Source organism: Pterocles gutturalis, unplaced genomic scaffold (genome assembly GCF_000699245.1).
Source record: "Pterocles gutturalis isolate BGI_N339 unplaced genomic scaffold, ASM69924v1 scaffold4915, whole genome shotgun sequence".
NCBI classification, from domain to species: Eukaryota; Metazoa; Chordata; class Aves; order Pterocliformes; family Pteroclidae; genus Pterocles; species Pterocles gutturalis.
The window spans coordinates 50,643-75,991 of record NW_010143191.1 but is presented as its reverse complement, the minus strand read 5'-3'; the positions used below and the strand labels follow the sequence as shown (position 1 = coordinate 75,991).

The 25,349-nt window shown below is 36.0% G+C and overlaps 1 protein-coding gene across 1 annotated transcript in view; it reads right to left on the bottom strand.

The window, feature by feature from the left end:
- Nucleotides 1–1,938: 1,938 nt before the first annotated feature.
- The window catches only part of LOC104469896 (WD repeat-containing protein 70-like), a gene marked incomplete at both ends in the record, with an annotated part of 73,936 nt that continues 50,525 nt past the window's right edge, over nucleotides 1,939–25,349 (bottom strand). The window contains one exon of the mRNA XM_010084630.1: nucleotides 1,939–2,113. Within this exon, the coding sequence (XP_010082932.1) occupies nucleotides 1,939–2,113 (175 nt within the window). The remainder of the gene's footprint in view (nucleotides 2,114–25,349) is intronic.

The window sequence follows — 25,349 nt, the reverse complement described above, 5'->3', positions numbered from 1 at the left end:
TATTTCACCACGACACCTTTTGAAACACCCGATTTTAACTATACACAGAGATTTCCAGAGAGTACCAACCGCTTTAGGTAAGAATGACACTGAAAAAACAACTTACAGTGCTCCTTCACACAAAAATCTGGCACATTTCTTAATGACACCAAAAGAAGCAAAGACAAAAATTCCTTAGGTTTTAAAAACACCAATCCAAGGACACCACCAACTTCATTTCCACTAGGAAATCACTTTAGTCTTGCATTGCTATACAGAGGTCACCAGTTGGAAATTGCCCAAGATGCACAGGATATATCTTTAAATCATTCATAATCACCTTAAACTGCACTCAATCAGCATTGCAATATGTCATCTTATAGACACACAAAAGTTCAAAAGGAAAAGCACATGAAAAAGCAGACTACCAAGAGCACTATTGTTAAAACTACACCAGAAAGCTTAATATTTCAATACTGTATATGTTAAAATAAACAACATACACAGGTGATGAAAGCCAGTCTCTGAAAAATTTATTATTCTGTTAGAATAAGTTTACACTTAGGATGAATTCTCAAGCTTCATGCCATTAGAAAGTTTTACTGGGTTTATAGTGGAAATAAAAACAGAAATAAAAATAAATGACAAACCCAAAATACAGGCTGTACTTTGAATATGATCAACGTGCTTTCTTTTCTTTTTACATCTATACATTTCCTCTTGCCTCCAGCAATGAATTTTATTTAATTGTTGTGAGAAGTCGCCTAAATTTCCTGTTTTCCTTTTTAAAATAAAATGTTTTGAAACATGAAGTTGAACAGACTAACATAACTTGTATTAGTTCAGTATTAATTGCCCAAAGCCATCCTACTGGAATTGTACAGCTTTCAAAGATTTATGATGTCAGATTGATTCAAAGAATCTTGTCCCCTAGTCTCATTTAATCTAGAATCTTATTTGGCTTCCAAAAAAATTGACTCTAATCTCATTTTCTCCTCCTATGGATGCCATAAGTACTTATCCCATTGAAATGGAAGGGATTGGGCATCAATTCTTTAGGTAAGATGGGCATAAAAGAGATACAGATTATTACTAGGATGATTAATTTTAAAAGCAGTAATGCTTTGCCTCATTAATTTGTACTCGACATTGCAAAATTAAACTCTTGGAACTGGACTGGTTTGTAAACTATACTACACAAAGCAACAGGGAGCACTGACTGCTCTAAGCTTCAAACTATAAAGCAGTAGCAAGAATGTACGTATTTTTTTGTCAGTTAGATTCGTAACTACTGGAAAACCAATTCTGAGTTCAATATGAACAGATTACAGTGTATATTTCATAATTTTAAAGAATTTGAAATAGTTCCCCCTTCTGACTCTTTCTCACCACACTGAATTTGCATAAATTGTTCGAATTTGCCTCACTGTTAATTTTTACGCTTTGGACAATGTAACAACATTTGGCATTTAATGTGAAGCATCACCCTTATCCTTACCCACTTGGATGCTATTCTTCTCTGCCTATTATCTGGGCAAACAACTGACTTCATTACGAAGCTTTATGAGTTACTGCTTAACGTAGTACATATCTCAAATAAAATATGGAGGTATACATTTTTAATCACTGAAGAACCAATATGAAATTACAGCTTTTTCCACAAGCATCACATCTTAAATGAATAGCATTCTAAATATAGGTATGTGGGCAACTTTAAAAAACAAAACAAAACAGACTGCCAAGAGTTTCCTCAGTGTTTTGAGCTGAACAGCAGCAGAATGAATGATTAGTTGTAGAGAGGCAGAGGAAATATAAAATTTTGCCTGTGAGTTATTTAGTTTTCAGGGGGTGGGGGAAAATAAAATGTAAGTATAAAAGTACTAAAATTGATTTTACCAGCTTCAACATTCAGCACTTGATATATTAGAAGCATATATTGTTATCAAATACTTGACTTACACTCATATTCCTATCCCAGATTTGGATGGAGCCATCTTGACAGCCAGCTGCAATAAGTTTACCATCTCTGCTGTACGTGCAGGTTGTAGGAATCACCCGTTTACCTTGAACTGATCGTGGTTTAAATACGCTTTTATGCTTTTTTTCGTTGTTAACATCCCATGTCCTCACAGTTCTGGAAAAAGGTTTAAATAAAGAGTTGTTTTAGATAAAGTTAATACCTATTAAATAATTCTCCCTATGATACAATCAAACAGCTTTTTCAGCATAAATGACATACAGTATTGTTCCAATAAAGTTGTAATGGCAAAATAGCACTTAAGATATGGTATGCCAGTCATGAAACTAACGTGACAACTTTCCAAGTAAGAAACACGATATTCACTAACATCCATGTGAGGGTTAAAAAAAAGCCAAAAGCCAAAAACCCAAAATAAAACCAAAACAAACAAAAAACCCCAAAACAAAATGGTTCTTCCCAAACTCTCATGTAAATACATAAAATTATTTACAACTGGACAAACAAAGCTTAACACATGGGTACTACACAGTCTCCGCTGTCACTGGAAATGACGAATATGACATCATTCAGTCCTTTACAAGAATGAACACTTCAGGAAATAAGCATGAATGCTTATACAAATTCATTAACTAAACAGATTGTCTTAACTGTTCAGACACGACAACTGACAAATCTGCCTGTAACTGGCAGTATTGCATACTGGCTGATTATGCTTCAGACTTTTTTATTTTCAAAAAGGCACTTTAAACAATTAATTGCAATGTTATTGTAGATCTCTTCCACTAATTCTGAAGGTCTTAGAGTTCTGTTCTAAAAGTGTTCTTCAAATACTTTGCAAGACTCATTCATGTAATATTGTTTTTTCAAGTTATTATTAGCAAATACATACTTTTTATTTTTAATGGAAAAAGACTATCTGCCTGGATCTTTAGTGTTTCTTAGATACACAAAAACATCCAAATGAGAGGGACCTAAACACTGATACACAGGTGGACTCTTTAAACTGTCTTGGATACAAATGTTTTCTGTCCATTTAATATGTTGAGTTCTTTCCAAATAAAAACTCAAAACTCTTCTGGCATCTAATGCAGAGAAGAGTTGCAGGAGTTGGCAAAGGAAGGAAGATCATTATTTTAGAAAGAAAAAAATTACTAACTTCTCAAGACAATCTCATTTGTTTAGACTATACAAACATCACCTATGATCCAACAGCATGTAATTCACTGGTCTCTAGCTAACCAAATACCACTTTAACAAAGGCTGCCATTTCTCCAGAACAAGACAAGACACCACAGAATAATAATGATCGAACTTCCATCAGAGCTACAAGGCCAGACAGGCTACAGAGCTGACATACAGAAAATTCTAGGATAAAACAGACAAGAAAATGATCTGGAAATAGCTCATATAAGTGATATTTAATCACACATTTGATGACAGTAATGAGAAATCAGTAACTGAAGTAGAATGAATCTCCGGTTGTCCATAATAAAGTCAAGATTAGTCTAATTTTTAAAATTCTTCAACTCTCATATCTGCAAGACATCACTTCATTGCTCTATTTGGAGCTCTAGCATAAGACATTCAAGAGTCCTGATGGTTGGTTTGATTTGTTTTGTTTTAATTTTAAATTAAACAATAGATTATGAGGCATTTTTGAGGGTCACAAATAAACCCATGCTGCTATATGGAACAGGTTGCCCAGCAAGGTTATGGAATCTCCTCTCTTGGAGTTCCTCAAAACCTGTCTGGACTCTGGCATGTGCTAGGTGCCTAGGTGATCCTTCTTTGAACAGGATAGAGGTTGCTTCCATTCTCAACCGTTATGTGATGCTACTCTGAGATTCCCCTTTTCCTCTCCATGTGTTGTCAATTACCATCCAGTCTCCCACCTTTCAGCAGACACATTGACAATTCCGTCCATTACAATATTTACTCAAAACTTGAGTCTTTTTCCAGTCCCTTTCCCTCATAATATTCAATCCTTCTCAGAATCTCATCTGAATATACTGTGTCTTCAGCTTCTCTTCCTCCTCTTGTGATAACCATCTTCTGCCAGAAAGCTACCTCCTCTCTTATAGCCCAAGTTTCCCACGACTGCTTTGGCACACCCACTTCCCAGACAATGTACCTAGTAACACAGTTCTGTGCAGGGAATTTTAAAGCCTACCTCCCCCTATTTGCCTTTCTATCTAAGATGCCTCACAAGCATCTCAGCTGCAATTCCAAAAACAATCCCTGAGAATCCTTCACCATCCTAATTCTTCATGCCTGCTGGCACAGAGAGACTTCCAGTCTCCTCTTTTTAGACCTCCATGTCCTGTCAAAACCTCCATCATTTCACAACACTATGGAGCATGTTCAAACCTTCTTATTCACTTTACTTTTCAACTGCAAAGAAAGAAGTAACACTTGTATAGTTCTATCCCTTAGAACACAGGCAAAAAAAAAAAAAAAAAAGTGAGCCCTTAATCAACTGTAAAATCAACAGGTCAGATGAAAAACCCAAGCTTCCTGACCTGCTGCTTCTGCTGCAGGCAGTTGGCCACACTCCCTCACGTATGAGTTATATGCCCTGTTAAAAATGCCCACACAACCTGCACTATGTGTTTAATGTCCCCTCAATGTTTTCTTAATGTCCCCACATTGAATGTGTGTTCACTGTTGCCTTGCTGCTGTTGGATCTAACTATAAAACTTTTCTACTAAAATAAAAGAAATATTTTTAAAGAAATAATCTCTGTATTACTTACATATTGATCAATCATTTCCAGAGAGCCCTTAACTCTTGAGCTAAGACTGAGCTGTTTAATCTCTTCTTTCACATCAGATCCTTTAAGTATTTTTATTCTTTATGGAAACGTTTCCAATTTTTAAATAAATATTGGACATTGTATTGCAAACATATCGCATAATACCCGGGACAAAATTTCAGCTTACCACATGAATCAATTGGCCCATGATTTCTGACTAAATCACCACCCACCAAAACATTAGGGGTCATCTATAAACTATATACGTTTTATATTTTCCTTCCAATCAGTGATGGACTTAAAAACATAGGGATCACTGAAGAACCCCGGAAAGATACTTTCGCTACCCCATTCTAAGGGCCTTCTTCACACAGTCTGAGTATGATGCAGACAATTTGTTCTGACATTCCCCTTTTCCCTCCATGCTATGTCAACAACTGAGCATACTGACTCTTCTTTCAGCAGGCAGTCTCATGCTTCTCCCACCCGTACTGTTTACACTTGAAACTCACTCGAAGCCTTTTTCCAGTCCCTTTCCCTCACAACACCCAATATTTCTTAATATTTAACATCCCCCATTCTAGCCAGAAGGAAAGGGGATAAACAAGAAAGGAAGCACAGAAACCCAAACAATTTACCTTCAGGGAATATGTCTTTAAACTGTCAAATGGCAAACAAATGCTAACTAAGGCTGCTTCTGTATTTCCTCTTGCCTTCTGGTACCAACCCTCAGTAAGCATACCATATCACAGTCAACTCAGAGAGCACACCTTGGAATTATGCTTCTGGTTTTTTGCAGAATACTTTGAACCAGTTAATAATCCTTCCCCCTCCCCAGACATAATGAAAAAAAACCCTGAGATTGCATTACAGGAGTCCCCTTTTCAAGTCCTAACCTACTCTGGGTCCAATCTAATGGTGCTTGGGTTGAAACAAATAAAAACTTTTACCACTGGACGAATCATATCAGTTCCAGGACACTAATTTTGGTCAAAAAAGCCTCTTAGTAAAAGTATCTCCCTAGGCCTAAATAAGCATGGGATGAAAGAAGAACATTGTTTTATGCTTTATGTTACGGCATTTAGCAGAAGTATAATACTAATATTTATCGATTGATAGTTATAACCAAGATATTTTTGAACTCCACTGAAAGCAAAAGGAAAACATTTCCTGAATGAGGCTTTTTTCCACCTGAAAACAAACCATGTTTAATTAAAACTTTGTTCTTTAGTAAAAACAACTTATTTTTTTAAACTACCCCTCCAACATGTCATTCATCACATTAAATTTTAATAAACTGAATGATACACACAGCCACATAAGTATTTTTTATTTCTCTTTTATAAACTTCTTATCAAAGAAAACTTCCATGAAAAAGTCCCCACATACACAAGTTTAAATTTAACTTTTTAAATGGTGGATTCCACATCTGCAAAACAGATTTTGTAAAGTTCTTATATTTGCCAAGAGAAATTTAAAGCAACTTTGAAAAGGATGGGAATGTTCTTTCAGAAAGGTAATGTGGATATTTTTCTGACCACTGAGAAATTAAATGACCCATAATAAACAACTAATTTAATTACTGAAGTTCAGAGGGGGTTCGGGCACATTTTTTTCCCCACAAATTTGTTTTTGCTTTTGTCCTCCCTTTTTTGTAATGCTCTTATGATGTTATTACTACGTAAAAATTTCTAACAAAATTAATTATTGACAATTCTGCTGTGTTACACAAATTATTACAGGTATTTATTTAGCTTCATTTCCTGGCCCACAAGCATACAAAATTTCTGTAAGTCCTGATTCAGCAAGCCATTGTCCATTCTAGTACTATTCTAATACAATCTCCTGAAATTCAGGGAGTGAACCAATTCAAACATCAAAAGCCTGACGTGTCAAATTCCACTAAACTTCTCTGCCTGTCCCATCTCCTCTGTTTCTACTGACTGCAAAACTCTCTTTCACAATATTCAATGTTAATAGCATTTAATTCACATGAAGTCTATTCTTAGTAATTAAGTCTATTCTTATCACATTTAAAACACAAAAAAGCAACATAATACATTACTGCTAAAAGGACAGATCAGCCTTAATGCTGTATATCTAGTGACAATATCAGTCCTTACCTTTGTCATATATAATAATGCCTACCTTTGTAACTTAAGGTTGCCAAAAAAGGATACCTTGGAAAGCTATAACATACTTTTAAAATCATCATACAAATACTCCTGCAATGGAATTTATTGGCAGAGCACAGAATTCCAAGTCATCTTATCAATGATAGAAAACACATTTTTAAAAGTGTTAAATTAAGCCTCTTTATAAAGAAGTGACTGATCTTAAAGCAAGATTTTTTTCACATTTTTTATGACATGCAACAACCTTACCTACACAGGAATGAGATTAAGATGCTTATATAATACAGTGAAAAATTAGCTAAAGCAGAATATGTAAAGCAAACGGATAGAATAAAAATAGCTGAAAAGTTCTGTTAAGATGCACTTGGTGCATATGGCAGTACAATACTATGTCAGCATGAAAACTTTCATTATTGTATTCTCTTCGCCCACTTTCTGCAGAATTAAGTTATAATTTTCTTCTGTTGAGCACATGGGACCCAATGAAGGTTGAATCACCTTCCAGAAACTGAAAAATCGGCACACACAAACAGACAGAGAAATCCAGAGAAACTTTCCATACTTGTTTGGCAGAAAAACTTCTAAATAAACTACCTACTCCCAGCATCTGAACAGAGTTAGAATAATTTAAACCAGATACAAGAAGTCACATCCAACATAAGTAAAATCATAACTATGGAAGGAGCTGCCAAAAAAAAAAAAAAAGACACAACTTAATAATTTATAACAATTCTTCAGCTTCTGTTACTTAAATAACCCCTAAATGTAAAAAACAAATAGAAACTCTTAACAGACAAAACATTTTACCAGAGTAAGAAACAAACAAAACCATCAAAATTCTTTTTTATGTGATATGCAGCAAATGGGCTGAAGCAACTATGAAACTATATTTTTCCATACTTCCAAATAAAATTGACAGCCCTTTTTTGATTGGAGAAATTACTGCCATTAGGGTAATTACAGCTGAATTACAACTACAATTTTTGGCGGGAAAAATAAGATTAAAATCTAATAACAATGAATGGGAACGACTCCCTCTGTCCAATGCAAATGAATTAAAAAGCAACCAACTCAAAATTGAAATCACACGTAAGCACGTCTGAGAGAACATGGAGAGTGGACGTTGTGAATTACTAAGCAAAAATCTACAGCAGCAATAATGCTGCTCGCCAATATATGTAAGATTTGAGGGAAACTAAATCAGAAAAGGAAACAGAGGAACTGATTATGAATGAGTATTAACTGGGCTAAAGAACCAGAACTCCTAATGGAGATCAGGGAGAAGAGTAGAGATGGAAAGAGACAGAGCGGGTCAGGAGAGTAAAAGCAAGGAACAGAATATAACAGCTAAAATGTCATGCCAGATTTGGCATGACTACTTTCAAGTCAGCTCTGCAGAATGTTCATGAGAGGAAAACAGAAGCAGCAGCAGCAAATACTAGCAAGCTATGACATATGATCACTTCTGGCTCAGATGCTAGCCAAGAGATGAATTCAGATACAAAGCATTACCCACCAATATGCCTATATAACCCCTTTCAGGTTATAATGAACACATGGTTGTAAAGACATAGTAGAATACTTGACAAGACAACCTCTTACTTATGGCATAATTAGCCTGTTTTTATTGAAATGCAAAGTTCACAAGCTTTCCAGATGGAGTAAGTTTTGAGTTTTTCCAGATCAAACCACTGGTCAGGCTAACAATACAGAAGGTATTCTTCAAAAGGGTAAAAATTCAAGAGTAACCTTCCTAGAAATAAGCTAGTATTTAACATACTACAGATCTTACCAATTTAGTACTGACACATATCATCCAAGAAGAACTCAAAAATTATTTGCTTGAATCATCTGGCCATTCAGTCCCTTCCTTCCTCAAGGTTATCAACAGGAGAAATTAATCTCTTCGGTCAATACAACTAATTAGACCCTTGACCATGCAGTGATGAACAAGGGGATGTCATCTATTAATCTCTTCTTTGCTTCAGTTTTTGCATGACAAGAAGAGTACCCATGGAGAATATAAGCAGAGCTGGAGACACAACTAATCTACAAAGCAAGCCAATGTGAAAGGACCATGTTTTCTCAATTCAGTCTTTTGAATCAGCACATCCTGTACATAAAGTTAGATTGTGTTTGCGTTCAAATTACATATCTATTTCAGCTATTCTCTTCTAAGGGCCTCTCCAAAGCAATGGCAAAAATACCCCATGGAACTTCGCACAAAAATTTTTAAGTACATTGGCTGCTTCTTTCAAAACCTAAAAATTGTAGCACTTACCACACAAGAAGTCCTTCATTTATTATTCCAGCAACATCTAACTTCAATATTATTATTTCTATACAAAACATTAGATGAAATTACAGATATGATGTGGTTGAGTTCTGAAGGCTGCAACAGTAAAAGGAGGTACAATTTTGTGTTATTTTCCAAATGGGGCAAGAAGGCAACGAACTGAGATCTCATCTCCCACTAAGTAATGATGAGAGTGGGATGTAATCAATCTCCCTATGGGGTACATCTGATTAAGATCAAAGGGTAAGACTTCTGGTTAAGAACATATCAACAGTTCAAGTTACTGTCACCCGCATGAACCAAAATGACTCAAGAGCAGTCTTGCATGATACTGCAAAAGCAAGAAGAGTAAATCACTAGAAAAACAGGATGCTTTCTAAAAAGCTGATTAGTCATGGCTATAAAATAGTTAAGCTTCATTTGGATCTCAAGTTCTTCATGCCAATAAATAACTTAGATTGGAACTAATACTCAGCAGAACTCTCCATTGAAACAGTGAAAAATCTACTGAAATGAAATTAATGCAATCAAGCAATTAAAAGCTCTCTGAAGCAACACCTCACCTAATCCTACATGTACAACAATTTTAGTTTTAACTGGTTTCTTAGATCTCACTGATAACCACTTTTCTGCAGTTCCATTAGCAATGAACTGCAATCTAACAGAGGTAAGTAACATAAGAGAGTAAATTTTGAGTCTGAAATGTATTTTGATTTTAAAAGTTAAAGAATCCATTTTTAAAAATGCAAAGTTTGACTCAGCTGTACAGATTAACTATGCACTTTGGGCTTCTGAAATTTTTTAAAGTGAGTTTTACTTTATACTTATGTATGAAGTAACCAACTTTGTATGTTGTAGTAGAGTCTCCATAAAAATTTGTTAAAGGCTTCCAAAGACCCACACTTCCTATATCTAAAATTCTATCAAACAACATAAATCTGTCCAAAAGCTAGCAAGACAAGAACTAAGTCCAAAATCACAACAAAGACATAAAAATAACATCCATTTCACTGACTTTAAGAAATACTGGAAGATGGATATTTGGAAAACTGCAGAAGCTTCAGTTGGCAACTCATGTCTGTTGCTCCTGCATGTTGCAAACAACAACTGACTTTTTAAATTTTTAATTTTTTTCTACTTTTACGTTTAAAATCCAAATGTGTTTTCTCTTGAAGCAAGAGAGCCATCAATAGCAGATGCAAACAGGCTAGACTAGGGATCCCAGGATGAATTTGGTCCCTTAACACTATTTTGTAACTCCTGGCACCCTCAGTTTTGTGGAAAGAGAACACAGTTTTTTTGAAGTGCATGAGATGTCAAAATGTCCTCTTGCACATACCTACGACTGGTTGTTTAGACCCACAAGCTACTGCTGATTTTATGCAGCCCAGAATAGACATTCCTAAGCTGCCATTCAGTTCTTACTACTGAACCACCTTGTTTGAAAGTACGTACAGTAGCTGCAGAGAAGTCAGCATCAGAAGTGTAAGATTACCTGACACTTTCAGCCTTTGCTGAAATCACTTTAAATTGTGTACTAAGTTTACAAAACCAGTTCCATTTCCAAACAGAGAAAAAAAAGTGTATTTACATGTCACATCTGCTGTTTGCATGTGAACAACACTACCAAATTCACATGCTTACTAAAGCCACTGCACTTATACACACACCAGATATATATGCATTTCAAACTACTGTGAAGGAACTACAAATTTTGGATTTAAGATCCACCACTGGGTGGACTCCCTAGCTTTTCCTGTGCAAGTTTCTCTGTCTTACATTGACAAACAGAATGAGCCTCCCTTATTTCATGCACAATAAACTTGGAGAATGTGGATAACACGAAATTTTAAACTTATCATTTCAGAAAAACAAACTCAGCTAGTCTTGGAATCAATATATGAGACTAGGGGCAGAATATTGTAATAAAATTGGAAGATCAAAGCACAACGCTTAACTGAAAACCTAGTCTTCAGGGAAAGTTTGTGTTTACATGAGCTGCAATGTAAAAATGAGTTGATCAATCAATTTCGCTTCAACCATACTATGTGGAAAGTAGAGTTTTGTTCCTGTCTATGTGCACAAACACATCTGGATTTTAAAATTAAAACCATTCCATAGGGTCTAGGGACAAAGCACAAGCCATACTCATTTCCACAGAGCAATGGACAATATAAAAGCAAGACTTGTTTAAATAAATGAGTAAAAAGAACTGGCACAGTTTAGCATGCTTTGGTCCCCTACTTCCTCTATTGAAGTAAGTTTTTCTTTTAAAATTTTAGTTCTTAAAATAATCTACCATAAACTGTATGAAGTTATGCAGTAAAAATGTTATTTGAAAAAGCTCTCAAATGCAAGCTCTTACAGCTGACTACATTTTTTTTTTATTGCAGCAGCTAATGTTTTAATCAAGAAAAACTTCAGGAAAATATTAAAATAAACTTACGTAGTTTATAAAGACAAAAATAGCTTTGCTAACCTTTTTGTAAACATAGAGGTTTCAGCAAGGGACAGCACAGTCATTATTCAAACTTCTCTTGACCAGGCTCTCTCATTTGCTGTCCTCTCTTAATCAGCTCTCCACTGCATATATATCTATAAATACGTAAGCTAGTCTAGGAAAAGCCATCCTCATGTATCAGAAGTGGACTTCACACCTTTACACACGTCAAGACAAAAAGCAAATTACTATGCCAGTGCAGTGCAAATGACTACAACACATGTGAGATAGCAGCAATTTCTTGATGAAGGCACTCTTGTATTATGAACAAGTCTCCAGAGGTGATTTTTCCAAAGATTTATAGTTTTGTCTAATATGAAGATATTTTCACAGGAGCAACAAAACTTTACTCCTACACAACCACAATGCTTCCTCTTCCTGCAAAATACCATGCTCCTATGCCAAAGGATGAGAACTCGCACTGTTCCAGAGACAGGAGAAAGAAAAAAGTCACCAGGATTTAACACAGTTGACACATGTAATTCCTAAGCCTCATTACTGGGAACAGCTGAATTGCTAGGGCTGAAATAAAAAACAAAACATCAGCTACACGAGGGTAGATAAGGTGGATATATGAATCCTCCTGCATAATCTGGTTTTTATAAATGCCAATTCTGCTTTATTTTTACCTCATGCAACTCTTGAGTACAAGGTTTTAGATAATCTGCATGGTATTTCAATGTAGGTATTTAAGCAATAACTTTATAGTACACAGAGTATGTAAAATACTGGTTAAACTAGGTTTGTGTGGAAGCAAAATGTATTATAATTTACACTGGTAAAAACTGAGACAGACCTAAAATCCTCGTAACTGACAGAGGAACAAAAAAAAATATTTGAAAAAATAATTTTATCTTGGGATCAAGTACCAGACTGTCGGTTCCTTATTCTCTGTGTTTACTTGCATGCATCCACACAAACATCTGGTTTATTTGAAGCCATAACATTTCGTTACTTCATGTATCTCTAACTTTCCTCCTGCTTTGAATTTTATGAATGTAGAACTACTCACATACATTTGATATTTAATTCTAAATAATATTATCTGCAAGAGATTGAGAGTGCCTTATTTAAGTTAACTTTTGATTCACAAACAGCCGTTACAAGAAATAAAGCTTGTAAGACTCACTACCTTAAAGTATTCCTATGTTATGGCACTGGATATGTGTGGAATACTCTTAAGTCATATTCCATACAATTATATGCATTTCCAAAAAAAGTGGGCAGATTTACCACATCTCTACTGCTTTTGGAAGCCTTGCAATATTTTGTACTTTCTCAAGACCTTACCCTCTTGAAATAGGTAGACTGCACGAGTACTTCAGCTTCCACTTGAAAGAACCACAAAGAGCTTGAAATATTAATATTAAGCAAGTTCAGACTAAAGGCTCAGAAACAAGGAAACAAATAAGCAACCTGTTAAATATAAAAAGAAATAAATTTATTTGTATTTTGAATAAATAGATGTTATCATATATCTACTTGATATTGTCTAAGATATTATAATATGGCTGTTTCATTGCTAAATCATTCATCTGAATGTAACCTGATGAGGAGGTTCTGTAAATCAAGCCACTAACTTTCCACCAAAGCAGATGTGTAACGTTCATATCACTCATTCCATCAATTCTGTTTTAAGGGTGCTAACTTCAGAAGAGGATTTAGAAGAAAAAAAAAAAAAAAAGAGGCAGTTTAGTTTCTATGTGGAACAGCTACTTTACAACTGCACAGACTGTTCCCCAAAATGTCAGAACCCATAAAACTAACTATAATTCTATTATTTTTCATGTACAGTGCTCAGAAGACTATTAATGTCACCTAGATCCTTCTAAACATGGGTCTTGAGTTTAAAAATTAGCCATTCTAGAGTCACAGACAGAGTTGCTCCTCAATGGTTAAACTTCCATGTAAATAAACGGGAGCTATGTGAAATATACTAGACACCCTTTGTCTACTTGGAAAACTTTCTAGAGCAAACAAGCCCTGGCCATGGACTGTATGGGTACACTCTGGTCCACTGAGGTAGTCTCTCATCACTAAAGAACTGGAAACATACATTCCATGCTGTATTTCAATAGCAATTTTGTTTAATGGTCCAAAAAGACAAACACAAAATGTATTTTTCTTTTACCACTATACTCAGTGTCCTTAAAAAATTAACAAAAAAAATCCAAAGGAAAAGCAGTTAATGCTGCGGACAAACACATGCTGGGATGAAATCTCAACTTGAAGACAAGTCATTAAATCTCTTTTGAGGATAATTATAACTTGAATGAAAAAATAAAGTTGTTCTTTACAAAAAACCCCACCCCCTGAAAAAGTTCTAAAACCAAATTTTAACTCCAACCAACTCTGTTTAAATCCTTTGCTAGGACTTACAATAAACATTCTGATAGAATAATTTTCTGTAGCTTAAGTGTGTAGCACAGAAAAAGGGAAGACACCTTTTTTTCTTCTCTGAAACTCTTCAGTACCTGTTATTCTGCTATCCATTGAATTCACTGTGAATCACACAACAGAAGGAAGCTACAAATGAGTATAAGTAAATTATTTATTTTGAAGAGAGGAATGTATATGGTCTAGTAAGTTTATGATGACAAAAGAAGATCTGCCACACAAAGTTCAACCTCGGGAGACTGAAATGTTTGCCAGCAAGTTCTAAAGCACACAGACACCAATGAATGTAGATCTTAATTGTAAAGATTAGCTGACCAAAAGTTTCCACTACCATTAATGAGCTAAAGTGAAGAATATCGATCAAATGTTTTCTGTTCCATCACACAGACGATTTTGCAAATTACAGGTCTGGAAACATTTTGAGAAGGAGATTAAAGGCTTCCAAAACTAAACTCATCCCTCTCAAGAGAAATACATTTAATATAAAGCTTTATTAGCAAATACTTGAATGGTAAAATTAGCTTTAAAAAGTAACATTATTGACATAAAGAGAATAAAACAATGTACTGGGGAATGACTTGGAGACAGTAAAGGGAGGAAAAAAAAATCAGGTAAAAAGTCAACAAGGAATTGGTTAATAACACTGTGAAGGCAGACTGATTCTGAAGAGATAACACGCAACTGAAAAACAAAACAAAAAAAATCTTGTAATTCATGTGCTACAGAAAGAAACATTAGATCCCTTTCCCACTAGACTTCCACATAGACAGTTCTGCCATCCTCAGAAGGACATGGACTTCTTCCAAGCCTCAAAAAGTTCAATAGCTTTAACAGACATTCACAGCTCAAGCCCCGAACCCTCACCCATAAGTAACTATGTTACATGCATGAGTTGATTGGAGTTTTATCATCAAGAAATCTACATGGCCATTCCAATCTCAGGCTTATTAACTGTTGGTTTTTGAGCTCACTGGTTTGTTTGATGATAAAAAGAGAAATTTCATGCACTCATTTCTACATGAAGGCTACAAATGATAACACTTACTGCATTCCTCACTCAATAATCAGTTCCACAGTCACATAATTCCTCTGTTGGCAAATAAATACTTTTCCTCTCCTATTCAAACCTCGCTAACTTCTGATCACTGTGATCTAATTTTGTCTTTAATAATTTAAAGAAACTTCAACTGTCAGTTATTTTATCTCCATTTCAATATTTCTTTACTATTGCCAATTCTCTTAATATCCTATTCAATAAACTAAAACATATTCAGCTCCTTGATTTTCTATCAAGCAAAGTTTCAGGATTCTTCTCTGACATTTTTTCTTTTCACTGTCTTTCAACATTCTTTTTAGGCTGCTGTCATTGTAACTAGACACTGTAACTAGACACAGAATTCAACTGCAGTCTCAACAGTAATTGCTGAAACAAAACATTAACATTGTATCCTTTACCAACATCATTAGTAAAAATTAATGTATGGATTCTTAAAAGATACCTTATCTGCTCTTTCACAGCTTCATACTTAGAGCTTCTACACAATTAACCCTATATAATTTTCAGAGAACGGGTCTAATTTTGAAAATATTCTTCTCCATGTATGACCTCACATGCTGTTGTCTTCACCCAGTTCACTAACCGATCTGCTTTCGTTATCAGTGACTAATACTTAGGTGTCTGGACTTTACAAGAAATAGATTCACACTTTTTCTGATAAAATGTGCTTTAATTAAAATAATGTATAAAAACATTCAAGTTTTGAGGCAATAGTCCAACCTTATGAAACTACATTAAAAACATGGTTTTTTGACTACTTCAGACTACCAGATTTAAGATATCTTCCTATTAGTCAGTCCAGCTGATATATGACAAGGGTCTCACGTGTATTTACAAGATTAATCCTTTAAAAGTCTAAAAAAAAATTCGCTGGAATTAACAGGGAAAAAAATTCAACATATTTTGGATTTTAATTTACTGCTTTTAACTTTGTAATCACTACTATACAAAAATTTATATAATGTTTGACCAAATAAACAGAAGTTTCTCTCACAAAAACCCACACAGAATTTCCATGATATTATATCACTTGTGAAATGGGATGTATCAGCCTTAAACAGAATTTTCTGAACTGAAAGCACTTCCAGACCGACCATCACCCAGTGAAACTATAAACCTCTGAAATTACTACCAACTGAGAAATGCAATTTCAGACTGTTCCAAACCATTTCATTAAAAACAAAAGCCACCTGACATGCATCTCCTAGGTGTTAAACAAGTAACTTATCAGGGGGATTTTAGCTAAAATGTATATTTATATAACAACAGGACCACGGTAAGAGGAACATTTTCAAATTTCATTATGCAAACCATGAAATCACCTGCAATTCCAAAATGTCAAATAACCCAAAGCAAATATTTCCCCAGAATTTTGATCTATAGGACATTAAATATCGTTACTTATTACTGCATAACTTTAATACAGAATCAGATCTGAACATTAATCGTGGCAATTTAATTTTATTTTCTTAGACAGAATACATATTTTATCTTCGTAAGCAAATGTGCCAAAATAAATTCTTGCCTACCCTACTTTACCTTCTCATTATCAAACAAAAACATTTGAGCTTAGTTTACTAAGTATATTGTACTTTATGACTACAATAATCAGATAATTCTGGTCATTCAAAGATACATACCTCATGGGAAAATAGTCCTTTAACTCGAGTTACAGGTCAAAATAAAAAGTGAATACTTGAGAGGAAAGGATTTCCTCTTCATATAATAAAAGACATAATCAATTCTTCATGGGAGAAGAAAGGAAAGGAAATTGCCAGAGTGAAGGATACTTGCAGAACAAAGTCATCACAATGGAAGTGTTTGCTCAACAATCTGTATATGACCCAAAACCACAGGAAGTTTCCTATCAGTTTTAAAAACAACAAATTCCTGTCTTCCTATCTAATATCAAGCTGAGCTGATGGAAACATTAAAACTTCCAGTCTCCCATCGTTTCTATCCTACTTCTCAGATCTGCTAACAGGGCTGCTCAAAAGTGTTATATAACCCATCTCAGTCAAAGTGAGCCAAAACCAGGAAAAATTTAATAATTAAATGGTTTTTCCAATCTGTCTCATTTTAACAGAAAGGGATATAGGAACAACTCCCAAGGAAAGCTTATCCATATAATGTAAGCTGTGCATAATACAGGCGAGAAGTGAAATACTAAGTGTTTTGGGACATGAGAAGCAATACATGCACCGAAACTACCGCCTTCCTATGCTAAGCTAAGAAGATTGCATATGACTAGCAAAAGCCAACTTCCTTTAAAAAGGCTGTCCCTTCTTGCTCTGCTCACTGCACAATTCTAAAAGGAGCAAATTGTTCAGAAAGCACTAAATTACTATGAATATTTCAGTTCTGTGCGTGCCAGATAAACCAACCAATTTTTTTAAATGTATGTTTTCATCTGACACAAAAAAGAATTTTTAAGCTTCTTGCCATAATAAAAAACAACTTTACCTTGGTATGACTAAAAATAAATCACTGAACAGAATTCTATTCTTTTATGTTCTAAATTAATTCAGAAAACTCACATAAACTGTAATAATGTCCTGGGAAAAAAGTATTTCATAAAAATCTTGAAGAAAAATTTTGAAACATAAGAATTTCATCTTCATATGGAAAATTGCAGGTGAAGTGAATACATACGCGTATACGCACCTATATACGTATGTGCTTGAAAAAACGTGGCAAGAATTATGGGGTTTTTGCTAGTATGGAAGTCCAAGCCATACTACACCACTGGGAAATTCAGTTGCATTCCTTACCCAATAAAGCAGTATGATGCAACTAGATATAATTCAGTGTCACTTTTTGGGGAGTAATAACTTTGGATCCCAAAGCAAGTCCTACGCAGCCTGTTTTAAGAAGTAAATCTAGAAACTGCACAAAACCACAAGCTTAAGACTTTGCAATTAAACAAAGATTTTTAAATTAATCCCTAGATAAAGGTGAAACACTAAGAATTATTTTCAAGTATGCTTTGCCGATTAGTCTTCAAATTTGTGAAGACAGATGCAGTGTTGAAGCTCAGGTTCTATTGAAAGTTTACAGAAACATCTTGGTAGTAGCCTTGGCATTGCTACCTCAATGCTCTGAGCAGTTTTCAAAGCTGCAGACTGATCAGTGTTAACTGTATTTATTTCACATAAAAAGTTTAACCCACTGAAGGCATTAAGACTAATAATATTCATAAAAAAGGTCAGTATATGTAACAAGTTTAATTGCCATATTCTTCAGATATATTATTCACAAAATCTACAAGTTCTGCACAACAGCAAGATAGTATCACTACCCTTACACTGAATTGCACAAGTCCAGATTCTGCTCCCACTTATGTTTTCACATGCACACTATTACTGATACTTATTCAAGAAAAGTAAAACTATAGCTTTAGTTCTCTATCTGTCAACCAAGCTATTCCAGGCCTTAACACAGTTCAGACAAACTCCAGAGCAGTATTCACTTGAAGCGTAATCAGCTTAGGCCAAGAGGCTAACAACCTAGGGCGAGCAGACAGCATATCACCTGAAGGTTAGGTTCTATAAATCCAGACTAAATGCCATGTAATCCCAGTCGCACAGCCAGCAGAGGTCTCACTGAAAGTGGCCAAGCAGGCTGGAGATACCAAATCTCTTTCTCTCCTGAAAACATACTACGGAAAAAAAGCTAAGGAGCAAGTATGTGAACTGTAGTAGGTGACTTGGCTCTGAAGCTTACAAGGCACAGACCTCATCAACTGAATGAAAACAGAATCACACACACACAGAATGTTAGAGATTGGAAGGGACCTCGAAAGATCATCTAGTCCAATCCCCCTGCCGGAGCAGGACACCTAGATCAGATCACACAGGAACGCATCCAGGCGGGCTTTGAATGTCTCCAGAGAAGGAGACTCCACAACCTCTCTGGGCAGCCTGTTCCAGTGCTCTGAATCATTTAGGCTCAAGGAAGCTTGCCAGTTCAAGACAAGCAGAATGGCATCGTGGGAGGAAGAGCAACTGATTGCTTTGTGGGCAGGAAAACTGACTGCTGGCCATCTTCAGCAGTACTATTCCAGACCCTGCTCAAATCTCTTTTCTGTCAAGCTATCAAGCCTTTATGCAGTTCTGGGCCTAACTAAAGGAATATTTGCCAGAAAACAACGGTCATGAAGGAGAAGTCACATACTGATAGCTGCCACCTACACAGACACAGAAACAAGGAAGCTAGCAACTGGAGGGAGACGAGACAGCAGCTATTCGAGATGTGAACCTGGTTAATAGGATGGAATTGATTAACATATAAAAAGTGAAAGCTAGCCAAGATAAAAGTGATCACAAAACAGCACTGTTCTCTAACATGTATCACATTTCAAAAGCCCCCACAAGTAGTATTGGGGGTTTTGTGTGGTGGGTTTGTCTGGTAGCAGGGGAGGGGACTACCAAGATGGCCCCTGTGAGAAGTTTCTCCAGCTCCAAGCCAGACCCACCTCTGGCCAAGGCTAAGCCAGCCAGCGCCTCTGTGAATGACATATTTAAGAGGGAGCACAGCGCAGGGAGCACCCCCCAACCGAGCGCCAGGAGTTTCTCAGGAGCCAGCAAGAGAACCTGCAGCAGAGAGAGGAGTGGGATGTGAGAGAGACAACTACACAGACAAGAAGCTCAGTGAAGAGGAAGGAGAATGAGGAGGTGCTGGAGCAGAGACTCCCCTGCAGCTGCTGGTGAAGAGCATGGTGACACACGTTGTCCCCGTGCAGCCCATGGAGAGCAGAGCTCGCCTGCAGCTCATGGAGATGGAGCCATGGAGGACCCCATGCTGGAAGAAGTAACTTCACCCGAAGGAGGTCGTGACTTTTGTTGAAGAGACCCATGCTGGAGCAGTCAGTGGAGAACTGCGGCCCACGGGAAGGACTCACGCAGCAGTTTGTGAAGGACTCTCCTGTGAGAGGGGGGACCCCACACTGGAGCAGGGAAGACTGCTCTGAAGCAGGGAGGAGCCCTCCCCTGAGGAGGAAGGAGCAGCAGAGACAATACAGGATGGACTGACCACAACCCCCATTCCCCGCCCCTGGCGCCACTGGAGGGGGGGAAGGTAAAGAAATCAGGAACAAAGCCTTTGGGCCCAGGAGGAAGGGAGGGGTGGGGGAGAGGTGCCTTTTTAAGATGTGATTCTCTTTCTCATTATCTTATTCTGGTTTTGATTGTTAACAAATTAAATCGTTTTTGTGCTTTCCCCAAGTCAAGTCTGTTTCTTCCTGTGACCATAAGTGGTGAGTGAACCTGTCCTTGCCTCAGCCCATGAGGTTTCTACCATTTTGTTCTTCGGATTCTCCTCCTCATCCCACCAGAGGGGAGGAAGGAGCGAGGGGCTGCATGGCGCTTAGTTGATGGGTGGGTGGTGTTTAGTTGCCAGGTGGCCCTGGGGTGACCTTAAAACCACAACAAGTATCTAGGACATAAAGGATGTCCTAAAGGAGAGAAGAGTCTTCTAAACAGCAATGCTTGCAAACCTTAAACAGAAGTTATGTAAAACTTCTATCTACACCACTTGTTCTTCACAAATTATATTTTGCATGCTTGAATCTACAAATCATAATTGCAAAGGTAATTAAGCTTTGTGTCAACTGTTCCATTAAAAAACGTAGTTAAGCTACAATTGTAAAACAGTTAATGGTTATAAACCTGGAAAGGAGGATTTTAAGAATGTATTCAGTTTTTCTCTCTGAACACTCTCCATGGTCATCACTCATTCTAATTCACATCACAAGTGGCAGGAATCTGTTGTCTTCTTTTTCATTAAGACACAGAGAATGTTTCCTAAGCAACAGTATATTATTAAAAAAAACCTTTAACATCCTATCCCATGGAGCAGAGTAGCTTCATATTTGAAACATATTTGACAAAAGTCTAAGGACTAAATTGTACCTTAAATGCAAAATTTCATTTCTGAAGATTTGAAGCTATTTCCTGAAATAACTCTATTTAATTGGAGATAGCTCTACACTGAAGACCAAATTATCCCTACATAACTTACTACAGAGGTTACTTGGTGATGGCAGTCAATACTCTCTAAGATACCTTTTAAAGAATATGAAAAAATAACTTAACTTACTAGAGGATAAGAGAGGGAAAACGTGTGAGAGGAATTTTCTACAGTAAACCAGCTGTTAAGCAACCACAACCCTAGCTGCAATGACAAATCACGAAGTTCAGGACTGCTACATTTCAAGTTTGGCTGTGATTCTACTTCTAAAACGAAAAAATATATGAGAGTAGGGACATGGAACACCTGTTGCTGGAACATTTAATATCACTGAGCTCTCTTGCTTATTCATATAGCTCTACCTCTCACATTTGTGATAAGAAGACATCCAAATAACGGAAAGAACATTATCCGTTTCCTCTTCCTCCTTTGTTTTAACATGGAAGTCAACCGATATTTTGGAATTATATAAACAAGGAGTTAGTTATGTCTTAAAACACAGGGTATTTTTTTAGGTGACTCTGTTCAGGTGTATTTCCAGAGAGAAGAATAATTTTTAAAGTCTTTCTCATTTTCAACATTTTATTTTACTTTTAGGCAATGCATTAATGTTGGCATTTCTGTTACTATAAATTTTACTGCAGTTCTGTAGACTTGCTCAACATACTGCTGACAAAATGTCAGATCATTCTCTTAATAAGTGTATGTTCCAAATAAGCCTGTATAATGTGGTAAAGGCATAATGAAAAAGACAAACATGTTGTCGATCACACACTGTATCTAAGCCTTATCTAGCATGGCAAAAAGTAACTGCAATTAAAAGGGGCTGATCTTTCAGGAATAGCTGTGGGGTATTCAAGGTTCTAGGCATAGCCATAAATGAAAATGTAGCCTGTGCAAGACGAAAGTTTTTAATACTGAAAAGAGCTTTGTATGTATGCTTTCAAAATAGTGAAAGGTTGGTGTGAATTAACAACAGCCAAACACTGAAAACTGAAATTATCATGTCTGTAAAGCAAAACTTTTAAAGACGGAATCACTGCAGTTCCATGGAGAAGACAACTGAGCTTCTATGTCTGTCTCCTGTTCTGATGCAATTTTATTCTAATCACTTGAAATGCTGGAAAGCTAAAAGTAACACTACACAGTTCTGAGAATATATACATAAGATTTAACCTAGTTAAAAAAAAAATAAAATAAAGAACTCCTTTGCTAAGTCTCTAGGTTAATTAGTGTTACTCATCCATACACTTAAGGTTAATCACCAGGTTACTGACAGCATTGGCAAATTTCTTACTTCCTTCTGCAAATAAAAGCTAGCACACTCTGAAAAACCTGTAAAAGTCCCACAAAATTATTAAACTCTAATTCAATAGTAATAAAACTGTTTAAAAATAAGATTTTTAAAAAAAATCTTACTATAACACAAAAAAAGAAACAGTATGGTATTATATACTTTAACAAACCATCATCCAGAATATTTTCAAGGAAAACAAAATGAATCAAGCTACTTTAAGTTAGCATGAATTCACTAACAATCACATAGGCGGACATGAACTTATACAAGTTAACAAGGCGCGTTTTCAGACTTAGTCTAGTCGGATCTAGGATCTGCCTCATTCCAGTGTATAATCTGACCAGCTTCTCTTTCTGTCACACAGGAGTCAGAAGGAACTGTACCTTTTTCTTATGTAGTCTTTTCTGAGTTCAACATTGTGTCCTTGAGCAGTCATACAAAACACACGGAGACTCCCTGCTGGTAACCCATATATCTGCAGTCTGAAGCAATAAATTCAGAAATAGTCTGACAACCACCAATTAGAGTATATTAGAGCTACAAACTACTTAAAGGATTTTTTTTTAAATGTAGAGCAGATTTGAATGCCATTAATAAATCACAAGAAACGTACAGATAATCTCTCGAAATACTTATTTCACAATAGCAATTCTAAGAGCCTTCATTTGAATTATTTTTTTGTTCAGGACTCTACTACAGCCTTAATCACCCGGAAACAAAAGAAACTGTCAGATGCATATATAAAGGCTATAACTGAGTAATAATCCGAGTTATAGAACGTTAAAATGAAAAAAAATATGTATTTAAAATATTTTAAAAGCATTTATTTAAAATCTGTCATTTTCCTCTGACTTCACAAATCTACATTCAAAGTTTGCTTGTTAACTTCTTTATGCATCATGAAAACTACTGTTTTCAATATATCAATGAGAAAATTCCATTTTCTTTCCTTATCTTATTTTTAAACTGTATGCAAGTGACAACCATTAAACTAAAGTGACGGACAACGCAAATGCTATAGTAGTCAGATAAAATATGCTTCACAATTTGTAAATATTTCTAACATTCAGTTTATAAATGACTGTTTTCACCAGAGGTGGTGCAGATGATATGTAGAAGCACAGAATACACAGATTAGGGTTTAACAGTACATAAACATCCCTCAGGTGTTCCCCTGTGCCCTCTTCTACAACCTCAGACACACATGCAACAACTTAGCATGCCTAAAGGAGCATGACACACAAGCTTCAACTGTTACTTTCAGCAGCTTCCAAACTCGCCCATGATAAACTGAAAACTCTTACACCTTTTCTTGCAAGCATCTTTAAAAACAGGTGCTGGTTCTGGCAACTAGGTTTGGAGTACACAGAAGCTCTCTACACAAGTTAACAGAGAAGTCTCTACTTAAGAGATAATATTGCCTTGCTTTAGTGTTCCGTGTGATGTCCAACAGAGACTAAAGCCAACAAAACTGGCAGATGTTCAACCTTCCTTCACGCCTATCAAAGGCACCACTGGTTTCATTCTCCTACGTGCATAAACTCAGTATTGACCCTTCGAAGGGTCCCATTTTGGTGTTCAGTGTTAGTTCTGGCAGTTCCTTTTCCAACGTGAAGGGTTAAATCTCAACATCCAGAGATACAGATAGCACCTCATTCCCAATTAGAAGTTCCAGAGTTGTCACTGTAATTCAAGAAATCTGATCTTACATAAACATCTAGCACACATTTTAGAACAAACTTAACAGAAATCTATCACAAAATTTACAGAGCTCACCTACACTGTATACAAGAGCAGTGGTTCACCGTCAGGATAAAAAACTTTTGAAATTAGTAGGTGTTTGATTTCACCTTTACCTCTGATGTGCAATACTATAAAGTTTTTCATTTCTCCTCTCATGGACATTATCCAAAAGGAAGTATTTTCTTTCATTGGCTTTAAACATAACTCTAGGCACCTTCAAGAAATGAGTCTTAGTATACGCGGTTTTGGTGAACAACAGTTCCACATTCAGCTCATCTACCTTCATGAACATTTTGCAAACTTTGATCACACCCTATCCCCATATAGACCTCTTCTCTCTAGATGAAAGACTGCCAGTCTTCTGGTCTGACTGCCGTCTCCAAAATTCAAGTTCTGTTACAGTAGTTTTGTTTGCTCTACATGCAACATAAATCAACTTTTCACATAGACAGCTTCATATTTCTGCAAGCACTTTATTAAGTGCAAGTCTACTGACTCAAACAAAAAAAGCCAGCTTTACCAATCAATTTAATACAGTTCTTCAACACATAAGGGTCAGGTGTAAATACTAGATTAAATGTAAGAAATTAGACAGGCAGATAGACAGATAGACTTAATCATATCCATAAACACAATCTATGCAAGATGCAGAATAATCAGTACAAAATATGAAATGGCTGTTTTCTGGAATGCTTGGTATAAATCAATATTTATAATGCTTTTTACATGACATTCAGAAAACCTGTTTCCTTCAAGGACAAATCGGTACAGTTCTCCATGATCTCTTGAGGCACATTTCTTTCTTTAGCATTAAACATCTCTGCTCTGAAACCTAAGTTTTCTAATATTACCGTGCTAAGCAAAATACCCTCTGAAATTACCATAATAAAGCAATCTTAGAGCAGTTATTTTTCCTCATTCAAAAATCACTAGACAGTACCTTCATTTATTTAGAGACGCATTTTCAGTTGAGCATTCTTCAACATTACACAAGCAATATCAAGACCCACCACCAAAAAGAAGTCAGAAATTCACCTGATACTGTATAATATCAACAACCAACCAACATTAGTAATTTACCAATGAAACATGCATTTTCAAAGGTGTGCTACTCACTAACAAACCTTTACACAACATAATTAATGAAAACAACACTTCTATTTATCTCTTCAAAATAAGTTTTACAACCTCATTAACCATTGGCAGAATCAGACGACCTTCCCTACTCAGACTCCTACTTTCTTA